The 21,625-nt window shown below is 39.3% G+C and overlaps 2 protein-coding genes across 3 annotated transcripts in view; both read right to left on the bottom strand.

Moving 5' to 3' along the window:
- The window catches only part of EIF2B3 (eukaryotic translation initiation factor 2B subunit gamma), a 164,110-nt gene that overhangs the window by 34,534 nt on the left and 107,951 nt on the right, over window positions 1-21,625 (bottom strand). For both annotated transcript variants that reach the window (XM_082673726.1, XM_082673727.1), the window contains one exon: window positions 20,094-20,183. In XM_082673726.1, the coding sequence (XP_082529852.1) occupies window positions 20,094-20,183 (90 nt within the window). The remainder of the gene's footprint in view (window positions 1-20,093; window positions 20,184-21,625) is intronic.
- On the bottom strand, window positions 127-13,176 carry LOC309829629 (vomeronasal type-2 receptor 26-like; the record flags this gene model as incomplete). The annotated part of the gene is made up of 3 exons (XM_082665669.1): window positions 127-667; window positions 841-965; window positions 13,162-13,176. The coding sequence occupies 3 exons, from the start codon at window positions 13,174-13,176 to the stop codon at window positions 127-129; spliced, it is 681 nt and encodes a 226-aa protein (XP_082521795.1).

Below are 21,625 nucleotides of genomic sequence, written 5' to 3'. Positions count from 1 at the left end.
AAAATTCACAGCGTTCTGGATATCCTATCATGTCTCATGGTTCTGTTTTTCATCTAAGGATATGTGGTCTCCAGCACTGTTGGTAAATTGGATTTTCCTCAGAAACGGATGCAGCTCCAGATGCCATCAGGTGATCAATGCAGGTCCTGCTTCTGGAGGGCATTTACCTTTCTTCACCATCTCTGCTTTCAGATACCAGAGGAACTGCTCGCCTTTCAAATCATCAGATACAAATAGCGCCACCCAGGTCCAGCCAAAATGCAGCAATAACCACATCATTCCTTGAGCCAGGGAGCTGTCCGTAGTGGCCATCTGATAGAGCGATGAGAACTGGTCTTTATCACCCAGGATGGGATCAAAAGGACCATATGTGACCTGTGGGCTTCTGTAGAGCTCCAGAACTGTTCCAATCTCGGCTGAAAATGCCAACGCGGTTCCTGTAACAATGGCCACAGATTTTCTCTGTCCCTGGCAGCTGTAGTTAGGGAGAGTCTGATTTCCTCCAGAGAGCCCAAACAAGGCACTTTCCAAGGTCCTCTGGTCTCTGGGAAAGGCATTGTAGAGGTTGAAACCCAAGGACAGACTGGGGAGCAGATGGGAGTCCTTATTGATTTCCTCAATGGCAAAGAGAAATGCCAGGACGTATTGGTAGTTCTTCCAAAGCCACCTGGTCACACAGAAATCCACAGGTCAGTGAGGACAGGTGAAACTTGAGGCTGGTTTCAACTCAAACTTGAACTCCAGAGATAACTTGTCTTTAAGTTCATCCAGGGCTTTGAAGACTGTAAGGCCCTAGAGCAGGGTTTCCAAACCCGGGCACTATAGATAATGCTTTGTCACGCGTGCTGTTCAGTGCGGTGTAGGCTGTCCAGCAGCATCCGTGGCCTCCACACACTAGATGCTACTAGCAGCGCCTCCCATTTGTAACAACAGAAACAATGCCTCCGCACGTGACTAAAAGTCCCCTGGGGGCAAAGCCATACCGGTGAAAGGATAGGAAGAGGGGGAACTCTGAGGAGGGGACGGCGGCCCCCAGAGCTAGGAGGAAACAGAGGCTCTGGGCCAACCAGTGGGGTGAGACTGAGGCCCCAGGGCTGGAAACGCGGCTCGCGAGAAAGGGGGAGGAATGCCGGAGCCTGTGATGGGGGTGCCCCAGACCCATGCCCCTCCCTAGACTCCTATGGGAGCCCCGGGACTGCCCGCCGCTCAGAGTCCTGACCCTCACACTGAGGCCGAACGTACCATGTGAACCCAGCCCCCCGCGGAGAAAACTTTACACAGCGCAGTGGGCCACCCCGCAAGTCCTTCAGTCATCCTTACTTATTCTTGATTTTAAAGGGAATTTTTCTATTTTATCATTTAGACTGATGATTGTTACAGTTTTTTTTCCCTATCATCAAAGCCACCATTTATTGACTGTCCTCTATGTGTAGATATTGGGCTTCATGCTTTATAGCCAATACCTGGCACATGTTATTGGTTTTATAAATACCCTTTATCAGGTTAAGGAACTTCTCTTTTATTCCTAATTTGCTAAGAGCTTTCATCAATGAATGGGTACTGACTTTTACTAAAAAAATTTTTTTCTTGCATCTATGGAGCTCAGTGTATTTTTTTTCTCCTTTATTCTGTTATGGTAATGGATTAAAACATTTTCTGACACTAACAGGTTGAATAACACTTTTCAAAGACTATATACACAATTTCTACTCTACACTCCCTCACAGTAGAGGAATTACAGGTGATTCTTCTATTTTTATGCAAATTATCAAATTTTACAACTTTAGGCTCTTCTTTAAGTTTCTTGTCTTTCATTTTCTCATAGCTTCTACAGTACTACTCTCCTGGCTTGATTCAGACTTTGCAAATTTAAAATTCATTCTGATGGGGCTTCCCTGGTGGCGCAGTGGTTGAGAGTCCGCCTGCCGATGCAGGGGTGCCCCGGTCCGGGAAGATCCCACATGCCGCGGAGCGGCTGGGCCCGTGAGCCATGGCCGCTGAGCCTGCGCGTCTGGAGCCTGTGCTCCGCAACGGGAGAGGCCACAACAGTGAGAGGCCCGCGCACCACAAAAAAAAAAAAAAAGAAAAATCATTCTGATGACTAAGTATTTCCCACACAGATTTCAACTTCCCTTCTGCTTAAGAGTGGGCTCCCTCACATTATAACAGTTGTACTTATTTATCAATGGCTATCAAAGAATTTCCACAACAAAGTTAACTTCAATTTACTTTCATGAAATCCGATGAGTCTAGGACACCACTTACAGAAAGAAAATCAGACCAAAGATCAATGTGTAGAAGAACCTCCAGAAGGCAGAAACATTCCTGTACTATATCACTCAGATACGAGCAGCAAGCAACCTTGGTCAAGAGCTTCGGAGCTCTCTTTCATTTGGCCTCGTTGGGTCCCTGGAGGCATGGTGCTTCCTCATGGGTATCGAGCCAGGATGTTGGGTCTAAATGACCAACAATCTGTAACGGGGAAGAAGGAACCTGATCCTTAGTACAGTGAGTATGCTCCTGATTTATACTTAGCAAAGGAAATGAAAGACTACCATATGATTTTTAGTTTTCTCTCTCATACTGTGACCTTGTTAGAATTTTAAATCACTAGTTAATTAATTTAGCATTTAATAAGACTGTAGTAATATGCCAGTCACTGTTCTGTGCCTTGGAAATATACTGTTTCTGCCCGCAAAGAATTCAAAATCCAGTGGAAAGTAGCCTGATTATGGATTTAAGGAGAAGAGGAGATGAGGTTGATTAAGGAGGCAATGGAGCCAGATCATGAAAGCCTTCTGTGGCAGTCTAGACAGTTTGGACTAAGACAAGCCAGTGGTAGTTTTTAAGCAGGAAATGACATGATCAGTTTTATTTCTTAATAAGGTAATTCTGATAGCAGTGAAAATAGGCTTGGAATAAGGAGAATGAACAGAGAGACCAGTTACAAGACTCTGAAAGATGACATAATGTGGCCTGAGAGAGGGGTTAATGTATAAGCAGCCCTATAAACCTGACTGCTGCTTCATACTTCCCACCCTCTCTCCCAGCTATTCAAAGAAGCTCTGCAGGCTGACACAGGACCACACAGATGGAGTGTAGGTAGGGAGGCAAGACAGAGGTGGAGGCTGAGGAGGGTAAGCAAAATTAGGAACCCTGGAGCTACACAGTTCATGGTTTTTGTCATTTTTAAAAGATCAAGTCAAACATCTTTGAAGAATTCTGTGTAAGCTGGAAGCTCTTGTATTGAATTTCAATGTGCTTTTTCTTCTGATCCTTTGATGGAGATTAAAAATTTCCATATAAATTCAAAGAATGAAATAACACTTACTCTTAGCTTTTTTCTCCCCTTTTAATGCTCCAAACCAGTGTGGGAAGCAAATGTTCCTTGGCCCCCTCTGGTGGAAAACAAGTCAGTTCCCTTTGAAGAAATGACAAAGCATGGACAGCTGGGGGATTTCGGAGCCATGATATTTACACTATAGGCCAAACAGAACTGTCACTGCAAGAGGCAAGCAAACAAGCCTTGGCACACAGCCCTTTTAGGCAGAACCCTTTAAGGAGACCAGACAAGGATCTGGGGAGAGGATCTGAAGCATTCCTGCCAGGTCCCACCTGCCTCTGCTGGGGCTCAGCAATCAGATCAATTCTCATAATGTGGTTGGCCTAGCAGCACAATGGAGGACAAAATTACTCTTCCTGCACTGTACTCAAACTAGAGGTAGCTCAAAGCTGTGCCAAGAAGTGGGACAGGCCACTATGACCCACTGTGAGCATCCTGACCTTGGGGCTGAAGACCAGCAGCTGGGTCCACTGTTCTGGGCCTCGGCAACCTCACATTCCCCCTTCCCTCTCATACACAGCCTTCCCAGAAACACCTGCCTCATGTCATAACATTATAAGCTCGTAAGAAATAAGAAATCACAAAGGAGAACAACAGATTTGACTATCAGATGCAAACAAATAACTCCACCAAATAAAAAAGACAAAATAATTGTTACATACAGGACAAACGATTAATATTTTTAATAGGGAAATAGATATAAATGTTCAAAAATATATAAAAATATTTTAAAGAAATAAATATCAAAAAAAGATGCAATTTCTCTCACAAGTTAGCAGATTTAAAATAATTCTCATTAGTGATAAGGGTGCTTCTCATACAATGTATAAACTGGTAAAATCTTTTCTGAAAAGTAATTGGCAATACATAACAAAGGTCTTGAAGACATTCATATTATCTTATCCTATAATTCTATTTCTATAAATCTATCTTAAGGAAAATACATCATGCTCAATAAATATTTGCTGAATAAACAACATAATCAGATAATAAAAAAGAATCTTTGCACAAAAATGTTAAATGTTAATGTTAAAAAATAGAGAACAACCAAATATCCAACAATGGAAGAACAATCAAACTCATATGTAATAGAATAGCATATAGGCAAAACTCTGATCATAAAGAAGTTTTTAGGTCACAAAGAATTTTTTAATGACACAGGAAAATGCTCATGAAATAATACTGAATAAAGAAAGCAGAAAGCAGAGAGGGCAGACAGCAGAAGCAACAAGAACTACAATCCTCTAGTTTGTGGAACAAAAACCATATTCACAGAAAGACAGACAAGATGAAAAGGCAGAGGGCTATGTACCAGATGAAGGAACAAGATAAAACCCCAGAAAAACAACTAAATGAAGTGGAGATAGGCAACCTTCCAGAAAAAGAATTCAGAATAATGATAGTGAAGATGATCCAGTACCTCGGAGAAAGAATGGAGGCAAAGATTGAGAAGATGCAAGAAATGTTTAACAAAGACCTAGAAGAATTAAAGAACAAACAAACAGAGATGAACAATACAATAACTGAAATGAAAAATACACTAGAAGGAATCAATAGCAGAATACCTGAGGCAGAAGAATGGATAAGTGACCTGGAAGACAGAATGGTGGAATTCACTGCTGCAGAACAGAATAAAGAAAAATGATTGCAAAGAAATGAAGACAGCCCAAGAGACCTCTGGGACAACATTAAGTGCAACAACATTTGCATTATAGGGGTCCCAGAAGGAGAAGAGAGAGAGAAAGGACCAGAGAAAATATTTGAAGAGATTATAATCAAAAACTTCCCTAACACGGGAAAGGAAATAGCCACCCAAGTCCAGGAAGTGCAGAGAGTCCCAGGCAGGATAAACCCAAGGAGAAACATGCTGAGACACATAGTAATCAAATTGACAAAAATTAAAGACAAAGAAAAACTATTGAAAGCAACAAGGGAAAAATGACAAATAACATACAAGGGAACTCCCATAAGGTTAACAGCTAATTTCTCAGCAGGAACTCTACAAGCCAGAAGGGAGTGACATGACATATTTAAAGTGATGAAAGGGAAGAACCTACAACCAAGATTACTCTACCCAGCAACAATTTCATTCAGATTCAATGGAGAAATCAAAAACTTTACAGACAAGCAAAAGCTAAGAGAATTCAGCACCACCAAACCAGCTCTACAACAAATGCTAAAGGAACTTCTCTAAGTGGGAAACACAAGACAAGAAAAGGACCTACAAAAACAAACCCAAAACAATTAAGAAAATGGTAGCAGGGACATACATATTGATAATTACCTTAAATGTGAATGGATTAAATGCTCTAACCAAAGGACACAGGCTTGCTGAATGGATACAAAAACAAGACCCATATATATGCTGTCTATAAGAGACCCACTTCAGACCTAGGGACACATACAGACTGAAAGTGAGGGGATGGAAAAAGATACTCCATGCAAACGGAAATCAAAAGAAAGCTGGAGTAGAATACTCATATCAGATAAAATAGACTTTAAAATAAAGACTGTTACAAGAGACAAGGAAGGACACTACATAATGATCAAGGGATCAATCCAAGAAGAAGATATAACAATTATAAATATATATGCACCCAACATAGGAGCACCTCAATACATAAGGCAAATGCTAACAGCTATAAAAGAGGAAATCAACAGTAACACAGTAATAGTGGGGGACTTGAACACCTCACTTACACCAATGGACAGATCATCCAGACAGAAAATTAGTAAGGAAACACAAGCCTTAAATGACACGAGAGACCAGATAGATTTAGTTGATATTTATAGGACATGTCATCCAAAAAAACAGCAGATTACACTTCTTTCTCAAGTGCGCATGGAACATTCTCCAGGATAGATCACATCTTGGGTCACAAATCAAGCCTCAGTAAATTTAAGAAAATTGAAATCATATCAAGCATCTTTTCTGACCACAACACTATGAGATTAGAAATCAATTACAGGGAAAAAAACATAAAAAACACAAACACATGGAGGCTAACCAATATGTTACTAAATAACCAAGAGATCACTGAAGAAATCAAAGAGGAAATCAAAAAATACCTAGGGACAAATGACAACGAAAACACGACGATCCAAAACCTATGGGATGCAGCAAAAGCAGTTCTAAGAGGGAAGTTTATAGCAATGCAATCCTACCACAAGAAACAAGAAAGATTCAAATAAACAATCTAACCTTACACCTAAAGGAACAGAGAAAGAAGAACAAACAAAACCCAAAGTTAGTAGAAGGAAAGAAATCATAAACAGAGCAGAAATAAATGAAAAAGAAATGTAGGAAACAATAGCAAAGATCAATAAAACTAAAAGCTGTTTCTTTGAGAAGATAAACGAAGTTGATAAACCATTAGCCACACTCATTAAGAAAAAGAGGGAGAGGACTCAGATCAATAAAATTAGAAATGAAAAAGGAGACGTTACAACAGACACCACAGAAATACAAAGCAACCTAAGAGGCTACTACAAGCAACTCTATGCCAATAAAATGGACAACCTGGAAGAAATGGACAAATTCTTAGAAAGGTATAACCTTCCAAGACTGAATAGGGAAGAAACAGAAAATATGAACGTACCAATCACAAGTAGTGAAATTGAAACTGTGATTAAAAATCTTCCAACAAACAGAAGTCTAAGACCAGATGGCTTCACACGTGAATTCTATCAAACATTTAGAGAAGAGCTAACACCAATCCTTCTCAAACTCTTCCAAAAAACTGCAGAGGAAGGAACACTCCCAAACTCATTCTATGAGGCCACCATCACCCTGTGACCAAAACCAGACAAAAATACTACAAAAAAATTACAGACCAATATCACTGATGAATATAGATGCAAAAATTCTCAACAAAATTCTAGCAAACAGAGTCCAACAATGCTTTAAAAGGATCATACACCATGATCAAGTGGTATTTATCCTAGGGATGCAAGGATTCTTCAATATAAGCAAATCAATCAATGTGATACACCATATTAACAAATTGAAGAAGAAAAACTATATGATCATCTCAATAGATGCAGAAAAAGCTTTTGACAAAATTCAACACCGATTTATGATAAAAACTCTCCAGAAAGTGGGCATGGAGGGAACCTACCTCAACATAATAAAGGCCATATACGACAAACCCACAGCAAACATCATTCTCAATGGTGAAAAACTGAATGCATTTCCTCTAAGATCAGGAACAAGACAAGAATGTCCACTCTCGCCACTATTATTCAATATAGTTTTGGAAATCCTAGCCACAGCAATCAGAGAAGAAAAAGAAATAAAAGGAATACAAATTGGAAAAGAAGTAAAACTGTCACTGTTTTGCAGATGACATGATACTATACATAGAGAATCCTAAAGATGCCACCAGAAAACTACTAGAGCTAATCAATGAATTTGGTAAAGTTGCAGGATACAAAATTAATGCACAGAAATCTCTTGAATTCCTATATACTAATGATGAAAAAAGTGAAAGAGAAATTAAGGAAACACTCCCATTCACCACTGCAACAAAAAGAATAAAATACCTAGCAATAAACCTACCTAGGGAGACAAAAGACCTGTATGTAGAAAACTATACGACACTGATGAAAGAAATTAAAGATGATACCAACAGATGGAGAGATATACCATGTTCTTGGATTGGAAAAATCAATATTGTGAAAATGACTATACTACCCAAAGCAACCTACAGATTCAATGCAATCCCTATCAAATTACCAATGGCATTTTTTACAGAACTGGAACAAAAAAATCTTAAAATTTTTATGGAGACACAAAAGACCCCGAATGGCCAAAGCAGCCTTGAAGGAAAAAAACAGAGCTGGAGGCATCAGACTCCCTGACTTCAGAGTATACTACAAAGCTACAGTAATCAAGACAATATGGTACTGGCACAAAAACAGAAATATAGATCAATGGAACAAGATAGAAATCCCAGAGATAAACCCATGCACCTATGGTCAACTAATCTATGACAAAGGAGGCAAGGATATACAATGGAGAAAAGACAGTCTCTTCAATAAGTGGTGCTGGGGAAACTGGACAGCTACATGTAAAAGAATGAAATTAGAACACTCCCTAACACCAAACACAAAAATAAACTCAAAATGGATTAGAGACTTAAATGTAAGACCAGACACCATAAAACTCTTAGAGGAAAACATAGGAAGAACACTCTTTGACATAAATCACAGCAAGATCTTTTTTGATACACCTCCTAGAGTAATGGAAATAAAATAAAAATTAACAAATGGGACCTAATGAATCTTAAAAGCTTTTGCACAGCAAAGGAAACCATAAACAAGACGAAAAGACAACCTTCAGAATGGGAGAAAGTATTTGCAAACGAATCAACGGACAAAGGATTAATCTCTGAAATACATAAACAGCTCATGCAGCTCAATATTAAAAAAACAAACAACCCAATCAAAAAATGGGCAGAAGACCTAAATAGACATTTCTCTAAAGAAGACATATAGATGGCCAAGAAGCACATGAAAAGCTGCTCAACATCACTAATTTTTAGAGAAATGCAAATCAAAACTGCAATGAGGTATCACCTCACACCAGTTAGAATGGGCATCATCAGAAAATCTACAAACAACAAATGCTGGAGAGGGTGTGGAGAAAAGGGAACCCTCTTGCACTGTTGGTGGGAATGTAAATTGATACAGCCACTATGGAGAACCATATGGAGGTCCCTTAAAAAAGAAAAATAGAATTACCATATGACCCAGCAATTCCACTACTGGGCATATACCCAGAGAAAACCATAATTCAAAGACACATGCACCCCAATGTTCACTGCAGCACTATTTACAATAGCCAGGTAATGGAAGCAACCTAAATGTCAATCGACAGATGAATGGATAAAGAAGATGTGGTACATATATACAATGGAATATTACTCAGCCATAAAAAGGAACGAAATTGGGTCATTTGTAGAGACGTGGATGGATCTAGAGACTGTCATGCAGAGTGAAGTAAGTCAGAAAGAGAAAAACAAATATCGTATATTAATGCAGATATGTGGATCCTAGAAAAATGGTACAGATGAACCAGTTTGCAGGGCAGAAATAGAGACACAGATGTAGAGAACAAACATATGGACACCAAGAGGGGAAAGTGACTCGTGGGGGTGGGGATGGTGGTGTGATGAATTGGGAGATTGGGATTGACATGTATACACTAATATGTATAAAATGGATAATTATAAAAAAATAAATAAAATTTTAAAAAAAGAAAGCAGAAAGCACTTATTTCTACAGCACCATCTGAAGTGTGTATATGTATATATAAAAATAAATAAAATGATGGAAAGAAATACACTAAAATGTTCGCAATTATCTCACAATAGTAGAATTATTGGTAGTATTTTAAAAATATTTTTTGAATCTTCCAAATTTCACAGTCATCGGCCATTCTTCCCTTACTTTCTGTGGCATCAGTCTCTTGACCTGTTCCTATTTCTGATAACTCTTTCTTTGTTTCCCCTGAAATATTTGGTGTTTCTCAGGATTTTTCTTTTTGCCTGTATTTTTCTCATGCTATTTGTCTCCCTGAGATAGATCACTTGGTGGTTTCTTTGCAGCTCATTCCCAAAGGTAGATGCATAGCCAAGACCTCTCTTCTTTAGTTTAGTCTCACATTTTCAACTGCCTGATGGACTCTGCCACCATTTAGATGACCCACAGGTACCTTAAACACAATGTCTAAAACTGAACCCATCATCTTTCTCTCAAACATGCTCCCCCCAACCCCAAACACTGATTACCTTGCTTAGTGATATGGAAATTCATTTAGTCACCCAAGCCAGAAACGTGGTAATGATCTGGACTCTTCCTCCTTCCTCTACTCCTCACATACAACCAGTCACCAAACACTGCTGATTTTATCCGCCAAATCTTTCAAAACTGTCAACTCTCCATCTCTACCGCTACTGCCTAGTCTAAGCCACTGTCATTATTTGCCTGGATTCCTTCAGCTGCTTTTTTTTTTTTTTTTTTTTCTTTTTTTTGCGGTACGCGGGCCTCTCACTGCTGTGGCCTCTCCCGTTGCGGAGCACAGGCTCCGGACACGCAGGCTCAGCGGCCATTGCTCACAGGCCCAGCCACTCCGCGGCATGTGGGATCTTCCCGGACCGGGGCACGAACCCGCGTCCCCTGCATCGGCAGGCGGACTCTCAACCACTGCGCCACCAGGGAAGCCCCCCTTCAGCTGCTTTTAATTGGTTTCTCTTCCTCCAGTCTTACCTCTTGAAATCTATCCTTTATATTACAGACAGAACACCCTTTCTAAAGCACAATTTGATCATGTCTCTTCTTCCTTCAATCCACCCTCTTGTGTTGCAGGCACAGTGATTTTTCTAAAGTATAAATCTGGTCTTATCTTCTTAAATTTATTTAATGCTCAAGATAGTGGTTACTTTTGTGTGTTGGGGGGATAGTTGTTTAAAGGGAGCGTCTGGAAACTGGGTAATGTTCTATTTTTTGACTTGAATAGTAGTTACAAGGGAGTGTTAACTTTGTGAAAACTTACGGAGCCATAAGACTGCTCTCAAATATCATCTCTCCTTGGAAGGCTTTTGTAGCACTTGTAGGTTTCTGTACTCTCATAGCAAAGACAATAATTATATGTATTTTTTAAACATCTTTATTAGAGTATAATTGCTTTACAATGGTGTGTCAGTTTCTGCTTTATAACAAAGTGAATCAGTTATACATATACATATGTCCCCATATCTCTTCCCTCTTGCATCTCCCTCCCTCCCACCCTCCGTATCCCACCCCTCTAGGTGGTCACAAAGCACCGAGCTGATCTCCCTGTGCTATGCGGCTGCTTCCCACTAGCTATCTATTTTACATTTGGTAGTGTATATATGTCCATGCCACTCTCTCACTTTGTCCCAGCTTACCCTTCCCCCTCCCCGTGTCCTCAAGTCCATTCTCTAGTAGGTCTGTATGTATTGTTTTTGAATCCATATCATGTGCGAGTTCCGTGCTAGGAAATTAATACACATATCTCAAATTCTTACAGCAATCCTCATGGTAGGTATTATGGTCCTCATTTTATAAGTGAGGAAATCAAGGCTTAGAAAGGTTAGTTATCTTGCTTAAGGTTAACACAGCTTTTATAACTGGCAGAGCGGAAACTTACTCCACATCTATCTCAAAGCCCATGACTCTTTCCACTATACCATATTAACTAGTATCCCATGTTTTCTGCAACCACAGCACTTTCCACAGGATTTAAAATTTTCTGCTTACTGTCTCTCTACCAGTAAACATTCAGTCAGTGCTAAATAAATATTTATTTGAATAAATGAATGAGTGACTGTGTGAATGATTGAGTGTAATCCCTCTAGGCCAGAAAGCTGGCAATAATTTTTCCTTCTGATTTTTGGAGATAGGAAGCAGAGCTTTCCTGATTTGGAAATGTAATGAACTCTAAATACATTTCTGTATTATTAATATTACTAGCATTAAAAATCCAACATTTGAAATGTTTTAGTTTAGTTCTGCTTAAATCTGTTATTTTTAGCATTTTGTCTTGATCTGCGATCAGGTCCTCCTTGTGGCTCTAAGTTTTCAGGGGAAATCTAAAAATTATGTCCACGGCAAATGGAAAAATTTGGCTACTTTTGCATTCTGGCTTTTCTGTCTTTGTAAGCAAATCAAAAGAGAATTAAAATCCTCTAAATGTCTTCCACTTCAAGTCAGTCCTTCAAAATATTAGTTAACAAAGAGGTAGAACAGAAAACCTACTTTTATAGGGCCTGGAACTCAAGTCTGCAGAGGAGAATACTAAAGGCTTGGGTTTTCTTGCCTCTTCTCTCAGCAGAGCTGTAATTGGGAAGAAAAGGTGATTGCTGAGTTAACCCTATGCTTTGTTTTCAGTTTTTTATTTTTTTCCTTCAAAGAAAACAGATATAATCTGGAAGAGTAAACAGGGAATTGTTTTAGATTAAAAGGTACTGACTTTAGAACCAAGTATTTGGTATACAGTATTCTGTGATATCCTTTTCCCCTTTTTAACAAAAATACTAAAAGCTTCTATAAGAATAAATTTTCAGTGTTGGTGCATATGTCTTGAGAAAGAAAAACAGGTTCAGATCCTACAGGCTGGAGAGACTGCTTAGGCTTAGGGCAATTCAACTAACATTTTATTCATCTGAATTTATTCACTGAGTACCCAAAATGTGCCACGCATATTCTAGACAGTGGGGATATGACAGTGAAACAAAACAGGTAAATCCATGCCCTCATATGAAGTTGATGGTTTGGCTGCCTTTATATTTACTGAGCATCTACTGTGTGTCACAAGATGAATCAGAGTTGGTTTTTGTCCTCAAGGGGTTCAAAAAAGTAGTAAAAACAGACATGCAAATTCAGTTTAATAGGATGCATGTAATAATTGAAGATCATACAAGATCAGAAGAGAGAACGATCTCATGCCTAATGGAGATAAAGCACAGAATACTATGGTAGCACAGAGCAAGGGTATCTATTCTAAGTGGGGGTGAAGGGAAAAAAAATTGAGAAAAAACTTCCTAAAGGAGTAATATCTAGGTAAGCTTTAATGGATATTTAAGAATTTGTCAGAGAAGGAAGAAAGAAGGCAAGCACACCAGTTAAGCATTATACTTAAAGAGGAATTATTTTTAAATCCTCACCAAACTAAACACAACTTTTCTTCTGGCTTTAGACTTTCTGGTTCCATATGATTCTTCTTCCTAGGAGTGCTTTAATTATAAATATTATGCCAGTTTAACAGTCTTCTTTAAAAAGGTTATCTTTCCTACCATAATCTGGCCCATGGTCGCCTATGATAGCTTAGGCAAGGCTCAGCTGGGGGGCTTATATTTAAGTTAACTATAAGTCAATACAATGTGTTGCTAGGCCTTTGTCCCTTTTTCAGCAGCAAGTTATTTCCCAGAAGTCCCAGAGATCAAAATGAATGTAACCAAGACATCCAGAGGAGACTACCCTAGTTTAATCTTGGTAGCATCTACATCTTCAGATGTCAGTACACAGCTACCACATAACAGCTCCGGTTAGAAGGTCATATAAACCACAGATTCTTAGCTTAATTTTGTTCTGTTATTTAAGTAAAGGATACTTCATGCAATCTCTAGGACATCTAAGGACAGGAAACCAAGTACAGCTAAGTCATATGGATGCTTGAACTGAACAGTAAGGAACCAAGGTTCCTGCCTATCTCCCATGGTCTCTTATCTCTGTTTCTTTTCTCTGCTTTCCTATGCTGACTCACGGGTTTCTAGCCAGTCTATAACATCATCTTGTGTGTGGCTTTAATTATCACCCTGATTCTGACCTTGTAACATGGCTGCCTATCCCCAATTCCTGACTTTAGTTTGTGGGGCCCATCCGTACGCCTCTGCATCCCTGTGTAGCTAAGACTAGGAAGCTGTGACTACTCTCTTATCCCCCCAGGTATGTGTGCACGTGTGTGTGTCTGTAACACAGAGACATCTGAGATATGTGGTAGATGTTGCTAGCAATCAATTCATCAACAGTGGCTGATTTTGTTGGGGTGCTGACTATATGACATTAAGCAAATGACTTTAAGCCTCATTTCCCTCTTTTATAAATATGAAGATAATACCTAAATGAGAGAAATATTTTAAGGACTGAATGAAGTGTGAAAAGTACCCAGAATAGTATCTGGTACATGGTTGTTGCTCTGAAGGCCAAACCCTAAGACTGTATGTCCTGCACAGATGGATTGGGTTCAAACACTACAAGAGATTAATTATAACTTTGGGTTTTTCTGAACAGGAAGGAAGTATTCAGCTTTAATTCTTCCTTTTAAGAAGATTAATTTCCTCTAGGTCTCTTAAACAGCTAGCAGGTCTAGCAGGTTAGGAAAAGGGAGAGAAAGACAATTTTTTCTGGGTTTCTGTGGTAAAGGAAACAAGGACTAATTCTGGTATGAAATTCCTGTCTCTCCAGGCTTCAGCTCAGAGAGCCAGCATATTGCTTCAGTTCACTACAGGACCGGTCTCCTTTTGGAGCAACTCCTGCTAAGCCAAACAAAAAGCTCCTAAGAGGCCAGCTTCCTTAGGCTTAGATCAGATAACACTATAAAAGAGGAGAAACTTTTAGCTCACCACTCAGCATCAAGAGCATCACAGTAACAATACTCAGTCTAAGCTCTGCTCTGGCTCTGGACATAAAATCCAAGACATTTTTGAATTAAAATTTTCAAGACAGTCTTTGGAACATCCATCTGTCATACTGCATTCAGAAATGGATAAAAAGAACTTCTAAAGCATATATATGTATATCTTTTTATTTCTTTAAAGCAAAAAATAGAATCATATTACACTGAAAATACACGCTAATACTGTAACTTGCTTTTTTTAGTAAATATATCTTGGAAATCTTTCCATATCACCACACAGAGTTATACTTCATTCTTTTTAACAGTTACACAATAATATAATTAATTACCCTGTTTAAATTGTTATAACTTTTCCCTGTTATGAAGGATGTTGCAAAGAACATTTTGCAATGAATATTTCCATACTCTTAAGTAAATATTTCTGTGGGATACATTCTTCGGGGAGGAACTGCTTAGTCAAAGAGTATATAATTTTAAGTTTTGATAGGTATCATCAACTACCCTACAAAAAGTTTATGTAAAACAGCATAAGAGAATTTCCCCACAGCTTTACTAGCTTATCACAAAATTTAGAAACCTTTGCCATAAAGACAGTATTCTAAAACTGTTTAACGTGCATTTTTATTTATAAGAGCAGGCATCTTTTCATATGTGTACTAGCTTTTTCTATGAACCAACTACCTATAACTTTTACCCATTTTTCTCGAGTCATTAGTCTTTTCCTTATTGATTTTAAAGTGCTCTTTGTAATGTGAGGAAACTAGTGTTTGGACTATCCTGGTATTGCAAATATCCCCTCCCCCCACTTTTGTTGTTTATTTTTACACTATGTTTATTTGGTTTTACTTTCCCCCCACAATATAGAATTTTAAAACTTGTTATTAGTCAAACTTACCAATCCTCTTTTTTTTTTTAAAAATGGCTTCTAAGATTTATTTGATACTTAGAAAGCTTGAGTTAGCTCTAAGATCACATACTGATGAAGCTAAGTGCCTTAATGCACATGTAGACTAGCAGACATTCAGCAAAAGATATCAGCATCCAAGCCAAACAGTGGCATCCCTAAGGAGACTCCTGCCTCATCCTTATTACCCCAGGCACTACTCCTGGGCCCGTGCATTACTTCAACTGGTAAATGTTGGGACGTGGCAATGCTAGTCACCAAATAATGATGCAGTCAGATATGCAATTTAGAAAGTCCTCTGGTAGTTTTGTGGAGGATGGATTAAAAGGGGAGAGCCTGGAGGCAGAAGACTACGAAGGAGAATGCTATATTAAGCCAGTTGAGAAATGATAGACTGTAAGCTAAAAATCAATATTGAAATACATTACCTTATTAATTTCTGCCCAGTTTTAGTGATGGATTTTGCCACTAAAGTTAATCTGAACCACTGATGTTAGTTCAGCTCAAAAACCATTCAATCCCTCCCTCCCTCCCACTGCTGCTGGAACATCTTCCAGCTGTCATGACACTCCTGCTGCCTGAGGTGCCCTTTTCCCATTTACTAAGACTGGGGATCTCTGGCTTTTTTTTTTTTTTTCTCGTTTCATAATGTAATTTTCTCAAGGTTACAGAGACAATGGCCTATAAGACTTTGTATTCATCTTGGTATCCTCAGCCTCCAACACAGCAGTTAGAATATATTTAGGTATATATTAAATGTCTGTTGCTTTGAATTTTAAAAATATTGTGGTAAGTCCAATTCATTTTTTAAACTCTTAAAATCAATTTTTTTAATAAAGTTAACTTACATATAATAAAATGTACCTACTTTAAACATACAGTTCAATGAGTTTTGTCAAATGTATACTACTGTAATCACTACTCCAAATCAAGATATAGAGTACTTCCATCATCCCCCCAAAATTCCCTTGTGCTTCTAGTATACTATTATACTACTGTAATCACTACTCCAAATCAAGATATAGAGTACTTCCATCATCCCCCCAAAATTCCCTTGTGCTTCTAGTATACTATTATACTACTCTACTATACTCTCATACTACTTAGCACATTTTATTGTAATAATTTAACCTGTCCCTTTCTCCCTAAACTGTGAGCAACTTGAAGGCAGAAACTCCATCTTTTTATCTTTAGCATCTAGCAACACAGTAGGTGATCAATTAAAAGTTCTTACTATGCACCAACTACTGCTCTAAGCTCTTTACAAGTATTTTTCACAACCACCATGTGTCAGGTACAATGTGTCCCAGATGAAGAAAGTGGGGTACAGAAAGGTAGACACCTGTCCAGGGTCACACAGCTCACTTACTAAACTTCTCTTGTCAAAGACAGTATAGGTTTTCTTTTCTCCACAGCTTTCCCTATAGCTTTTCTACTTAGTCAACTGCAGAAATACTCGTCTCTTCTCTAACTACTGATGTACAAAATTACTTCTGCTGTCTCAACTGTCACCACATCTCCTTTCCTTCCATTCACCAAGCATATATTGAATGCCTTACCAATCCAGGTAGGTATCTAATGTCAAGGAATTTGGGTGGAAGACATTAACATGTAGACAACTAGAAAAATATATAGGGCAGAATGTTAATTTTCATAGGTGAAACAAAGGATTGCTAAAGCAGTCCTTTCTTAAAGCTATGTCTCCTAGGTTTACTTTTTCCTTTCCATCCCTAAAGGAGTCCTCATAGTCAGATTACTATAAATGCCTTTTACTTACCTTGAAAGAGTCTCTTTCCCATTTGGAATAGTCTATGTTCCCCTGCCAGGTTGAATCGTTGCTCATTCCATATGGGACTATTCTGTTTAAAGACCTGTAACTCCCTGCTCAGCTGTTAAGGCCTTGTACACACTGCACCCACCAACCTGTTCAATCCCATCTCTCAAAGCTTTGAGACATAACCTCCACTCTTCCAGCCAGGAATAAAGAATCTCCCTCAAGTACCATTCTAATTTGTCCTGCTGTGCCTTTATACTTTTCCTAATTCTATATTGAAATTTACCAATTTTCAATATAATGCCTTTAATCCCAACAACTCTGAGAAGTAAAGGGTAGATGGGGCAAAGAAGAGATAAGGGTCTCTTTAACAGATCTTGAGATGGGGAGGTAGTGGAGCTGAGGCTCTGTATACTTCTCTATTACAGCAAGCTCTGGGAAAGTCCCATTTGGCAGAGCTTCTGTGCTGGAGCCACAGAATCACCATATTTAGGCTTGTCCTCAAGGAACACTACACTTGCCAGGTGTGGGAACTGCTAACTGGTGGTGGCCAAATGAGCTACAGCAGCCAGGATGAGGCTAGCTTTGTTGCAAAACTGTCTGCATATCCAGACACCAAAAGCTACAATCCCATTTGGTAGTGTTAAGGAAGTACTGTTAGATTTTTTTTTTTAAAGTGTGATAGTAATATTGAGGTATTTGTTTATGTTTTAGGGCTATATACTGAAATATTTATAGATAATTACAACTGAAATAATTACAGACGAAATTATATCATAATGACTTGCTTTAAAATAATCCGGTGTGACACTAGCAAGATTGGTGGTAGCAAATATAAAAAAAAAAAAAAAAAAAAAAAGATTGGCCAGGGCTTCCCTGGTGGCGCAGTGGTTGACAGTCCGCCTGCTGATGCAGGGGACACGGGTTCGTGCCCTGGTCCGGGAAGATTCCACATGCCGTGGAGCGGCTAGGCCTGTGAGCCATGGCCGCTGAGCCTGCATGTCCGGAGCCTGTGCTCCGCAACGGGAGAGGCCTGCATACCGCAAAAAAAAAAAAAAAAAAAAAAGACTGGCCATGAATTGGTGACTATTGAAGCTGTGTGATGGATACATGGGAGTTCATTACATCACTTTCTCTACTTTTGTATCTGTGTGAAATTTTCCATAGGAAAAGAATTTTTTAAAAAATCATGATCTCTACCACTATTGTATCCCCTCTCAGCATGTCAAGGGCAGGATCTATTTCACAGGACTTCATTTTCATTTGGGCATAAAAAATAAACCCTTTAGGGACTTCCCTGGTGGCGCAGTGGTTAAGACTCCACGCTCCCAATGCAGGGGGCCCGGGTTCCATCCCTGGTCAGGGAACTAGATCCCACATGCATGCTGCAACTAACAGTTCACGTGCCACAACTAAGGAGCCCTCCTGCCGCAACTAAGGAGTGGGTGAGCTGCAACTAAGGAGCCCGCGAGCTGAAACTAAGACCCAGAGCAACCAAATAAATACAAAATAAATAAATAAATAAAAAATAAACCTTTAATGGCAAAGAGTTAACTTCATTTTTATAATATGGATAGCCTACACTGGTATGTGGAAAATGGGTCCTGGATCACTCTAATCTTGGTAGCAAGTTTCCTTGCTATTTAAAAAGCAAAGTCTCTACAATCCACTGTGGAGCTAAGGCTGTAAGTTCCATGAGGGCAGGGCCCATGTCTGCTTATTCACGATGGATCCCACAGTTGATCTAGCACAATGCCCGACTCATAACAGATGCTTAATAAATATGTGTTGATTGAATGAAAAAACAGAATAATAAATCAGAGAGCAGCAGGGCAATACTGTCCTGGTGAGAAAAAATAGAGAAACAATAATCCCTGGGAAAGCTTTCCAGGAGTCCAGATGATTTGTTTCACCATTGGCTCTACATGGGCCTTTCTGTAGTGGTTTAGCAGGTGTTGTAGGCAGGTGAGGGTTAGGATGCTGCAAGAAATATTATACTGGGCATGGAGGAACAATTCCTCTTCCCCTTCATATTCCTGTATATATCCCCTTAATATTCCTGAGTTTAAGTGCATGCTTAGCACTTAAACTCAGGTTCTCAGACTCCCTTCCCCAGCTGTTCTGAGGGAACTTGCTGCTGTGTTACCAGCCTGATTGCTTTCCAGTCTACCAGTACTATTCAAGGCAGAAACTTATCCAGCAGCCATCAAGGAAGACTAGCTGCTACTCTTCTTAACCATGCAGTTATTAAATCTTTTCCTTCCTGTTCCTCTGAGGACTCTAGTTGCATTTCCTATCAAAAATCCTTGAGATCAACCACAAAAGGAAGTTTTCTCTCTGGAAATCCACGTCCTATGATCTGCCAGATACAGTCTCTGGGAATTATTTAAGGTCCACAGTTCTGTTATCAAAGCAAAATCAGGGAAAGTACCAAATTTTGTTTCTCTGCATTCATGAAACTTTATTCGATGTGAAGGACTTTTCCAAAATTGGAGGAAAACTTGCTCTTCTTTCTTTCCTCCTCTTGGGTAAGAGTCTGGTCCTTTGCTAAGAGGGCCCATCTACAGGATAATTGCCTAGGGAAAGGACATCTGCTTGGAGACAAATAGCACCAGAGTTGAGGGGCTCACCCTTGCAGAATGAAGGAAAAAGAGCCTGAAACTGCAGAAAGATGCTTCATAAGTTACTATTAGTTTTATAAAAATAAATTACTGGTTTATCATAGCACAGGTCCCCAAAATACAAGCAGGAGACTCTGGTACCGACGAAATAACAGTATGCTGTAACATGAATTCATTTCTATAACAAATTGTGTTATTTATAACTGGTTATTGTCAAGGTTTAAAACTGTTAATTAAGTCACAGTGTAGCTTAAGTGCTATGGGTTTGACTCTATCCCCCTCCTTCTTACTTATTTTCCATTAGGAAGTCCACAACGTATTTTTTCAAGCAGTAGAGATGGGCGTCCACAAGGCCTGTGTGGAAACGTATTCTAGGGTGCCTGCGAAAAGAATAAGAGAGAAGAGGGTCACATGAGTTCTATCCTATTATTAGGTAGTAGGCATTAGAAATTTTATAAGGGTGAGAGACATGCTGCCTACACCCCACTCTGGGAAGACCAAGAGGTGGATATCGGCTCTGATCCTACCACAGAAAAGTTTTTCTCTTTATATAAGCCCTTTCTCACACTTTATGAGGTCTTCAGGCTTCCAAAGACATTGAAAATTGGTGAGCCATCAAATCATTGACAAGTCATTCTTCTATTTTACTACAAATTCCTACCCACAATTCTTGTAACTAACGTTTTCCTGCTTCTACTCCAACTGCCCCACTTCCTACAGGCCATACTTTAGCCATGCTTTCCTCTAGTATTTGGCATGTATTACTCCATGTTCATAGAAGATGAAGTAAAATTCTATGAATACTTCCTAAGTCCCTACTCTTAATTATTCATTAGGGCTCTCCTCAGGTATACTCCCTCTAGAAAACCTTCCCTGACAACCCAAATTTGTGTTCCCACAACACTTGGTGCCCATCTCTACTAGATAACTTACCATACAGTAAAGTAACAGCTTACTTACTTATGCTCTTTCCCACTAGACTAATACAAGTTCCCTGAGGGCAGAGATTTATTTTTATAGTCTTAGCACTTAGCATTGTACCTCACACAGAATAAATATTTAATAGATAGTTGTTGAATAGACAAAGACTTGAATAAATTAGGTCAAATTAAGGCATTTGCCTAGTTGCTATTTAGTCTGCCATCTTTGGTTTCAGCCTTAAGAAATGTCATGCTTATAATATAATGTTCAAGGTCATTTTATTTAATAAAATAAATAAAAGATAGCTGAAGGAGAGGAGGGGAGGAGTAGGGTGGAAAAATGGCAATTCTGATCATAGCTGCCTGGTTGTCATTTTTCTTCTACTCTGTGTTACTCTGCTTTGACTGGCTTATAGTCTTTTTTTTTAATAAATTTATTTATTTTATTATTTTATTTTATTTATTTATTATTTCTGGCTGCGTTGGGTCTTCATTGCTGCGCGCGGTTTTTTCTCTGGTTGCGGCGAGTGGGGGCTACTCTTTGTTGCGGTGCGCGGGCTTCTCATTGCAGTGGCTTCTCTTGTGGAGCATGGGCTATAGGCGCGCAGGCTTCAGTGGCTGTGGCACGCGGGCTCAGTAGTTGTGGCTTGCGGGCTCTAGAGCACAGGCTCAGTAGTTGTGGCGCATGGGCTTAGTTGCTCCGTGGCATGTGGGATCTTCCCAGACCAGGGATCGAACCCGTGTCCCCTGCACTGAAAGGCGTTTTCTCAACCACTGCACCACCAGGGAAGTGACTGGCTTATAGTCTTAAGGAAAATTATTCTCATGGGATCTAGATACCCCAGAAGTAATTTATCAAATAGATTAAGATACACCACCCTGGGCTTCCACTCTTTTGGAAG

This window comes from Grampus griseus (genome assembly GCF_964374135.1).
Source record: "Grampus griseus genome assembly, chromosome: 1".
In the NCBI taxonomy this organism is placed as follows: domain Eukaryota; kingdom Metazoa; phylum Chordata; class Mammalia; order Artiodactyla; family Delphinidae; genus Grampus; species Grampus griseus.
The sequence above is the reverse complement of the archived record's forward strand: the minus strand, read 5'-3'. Positions and strand labels throughout refer to the sequence as shown.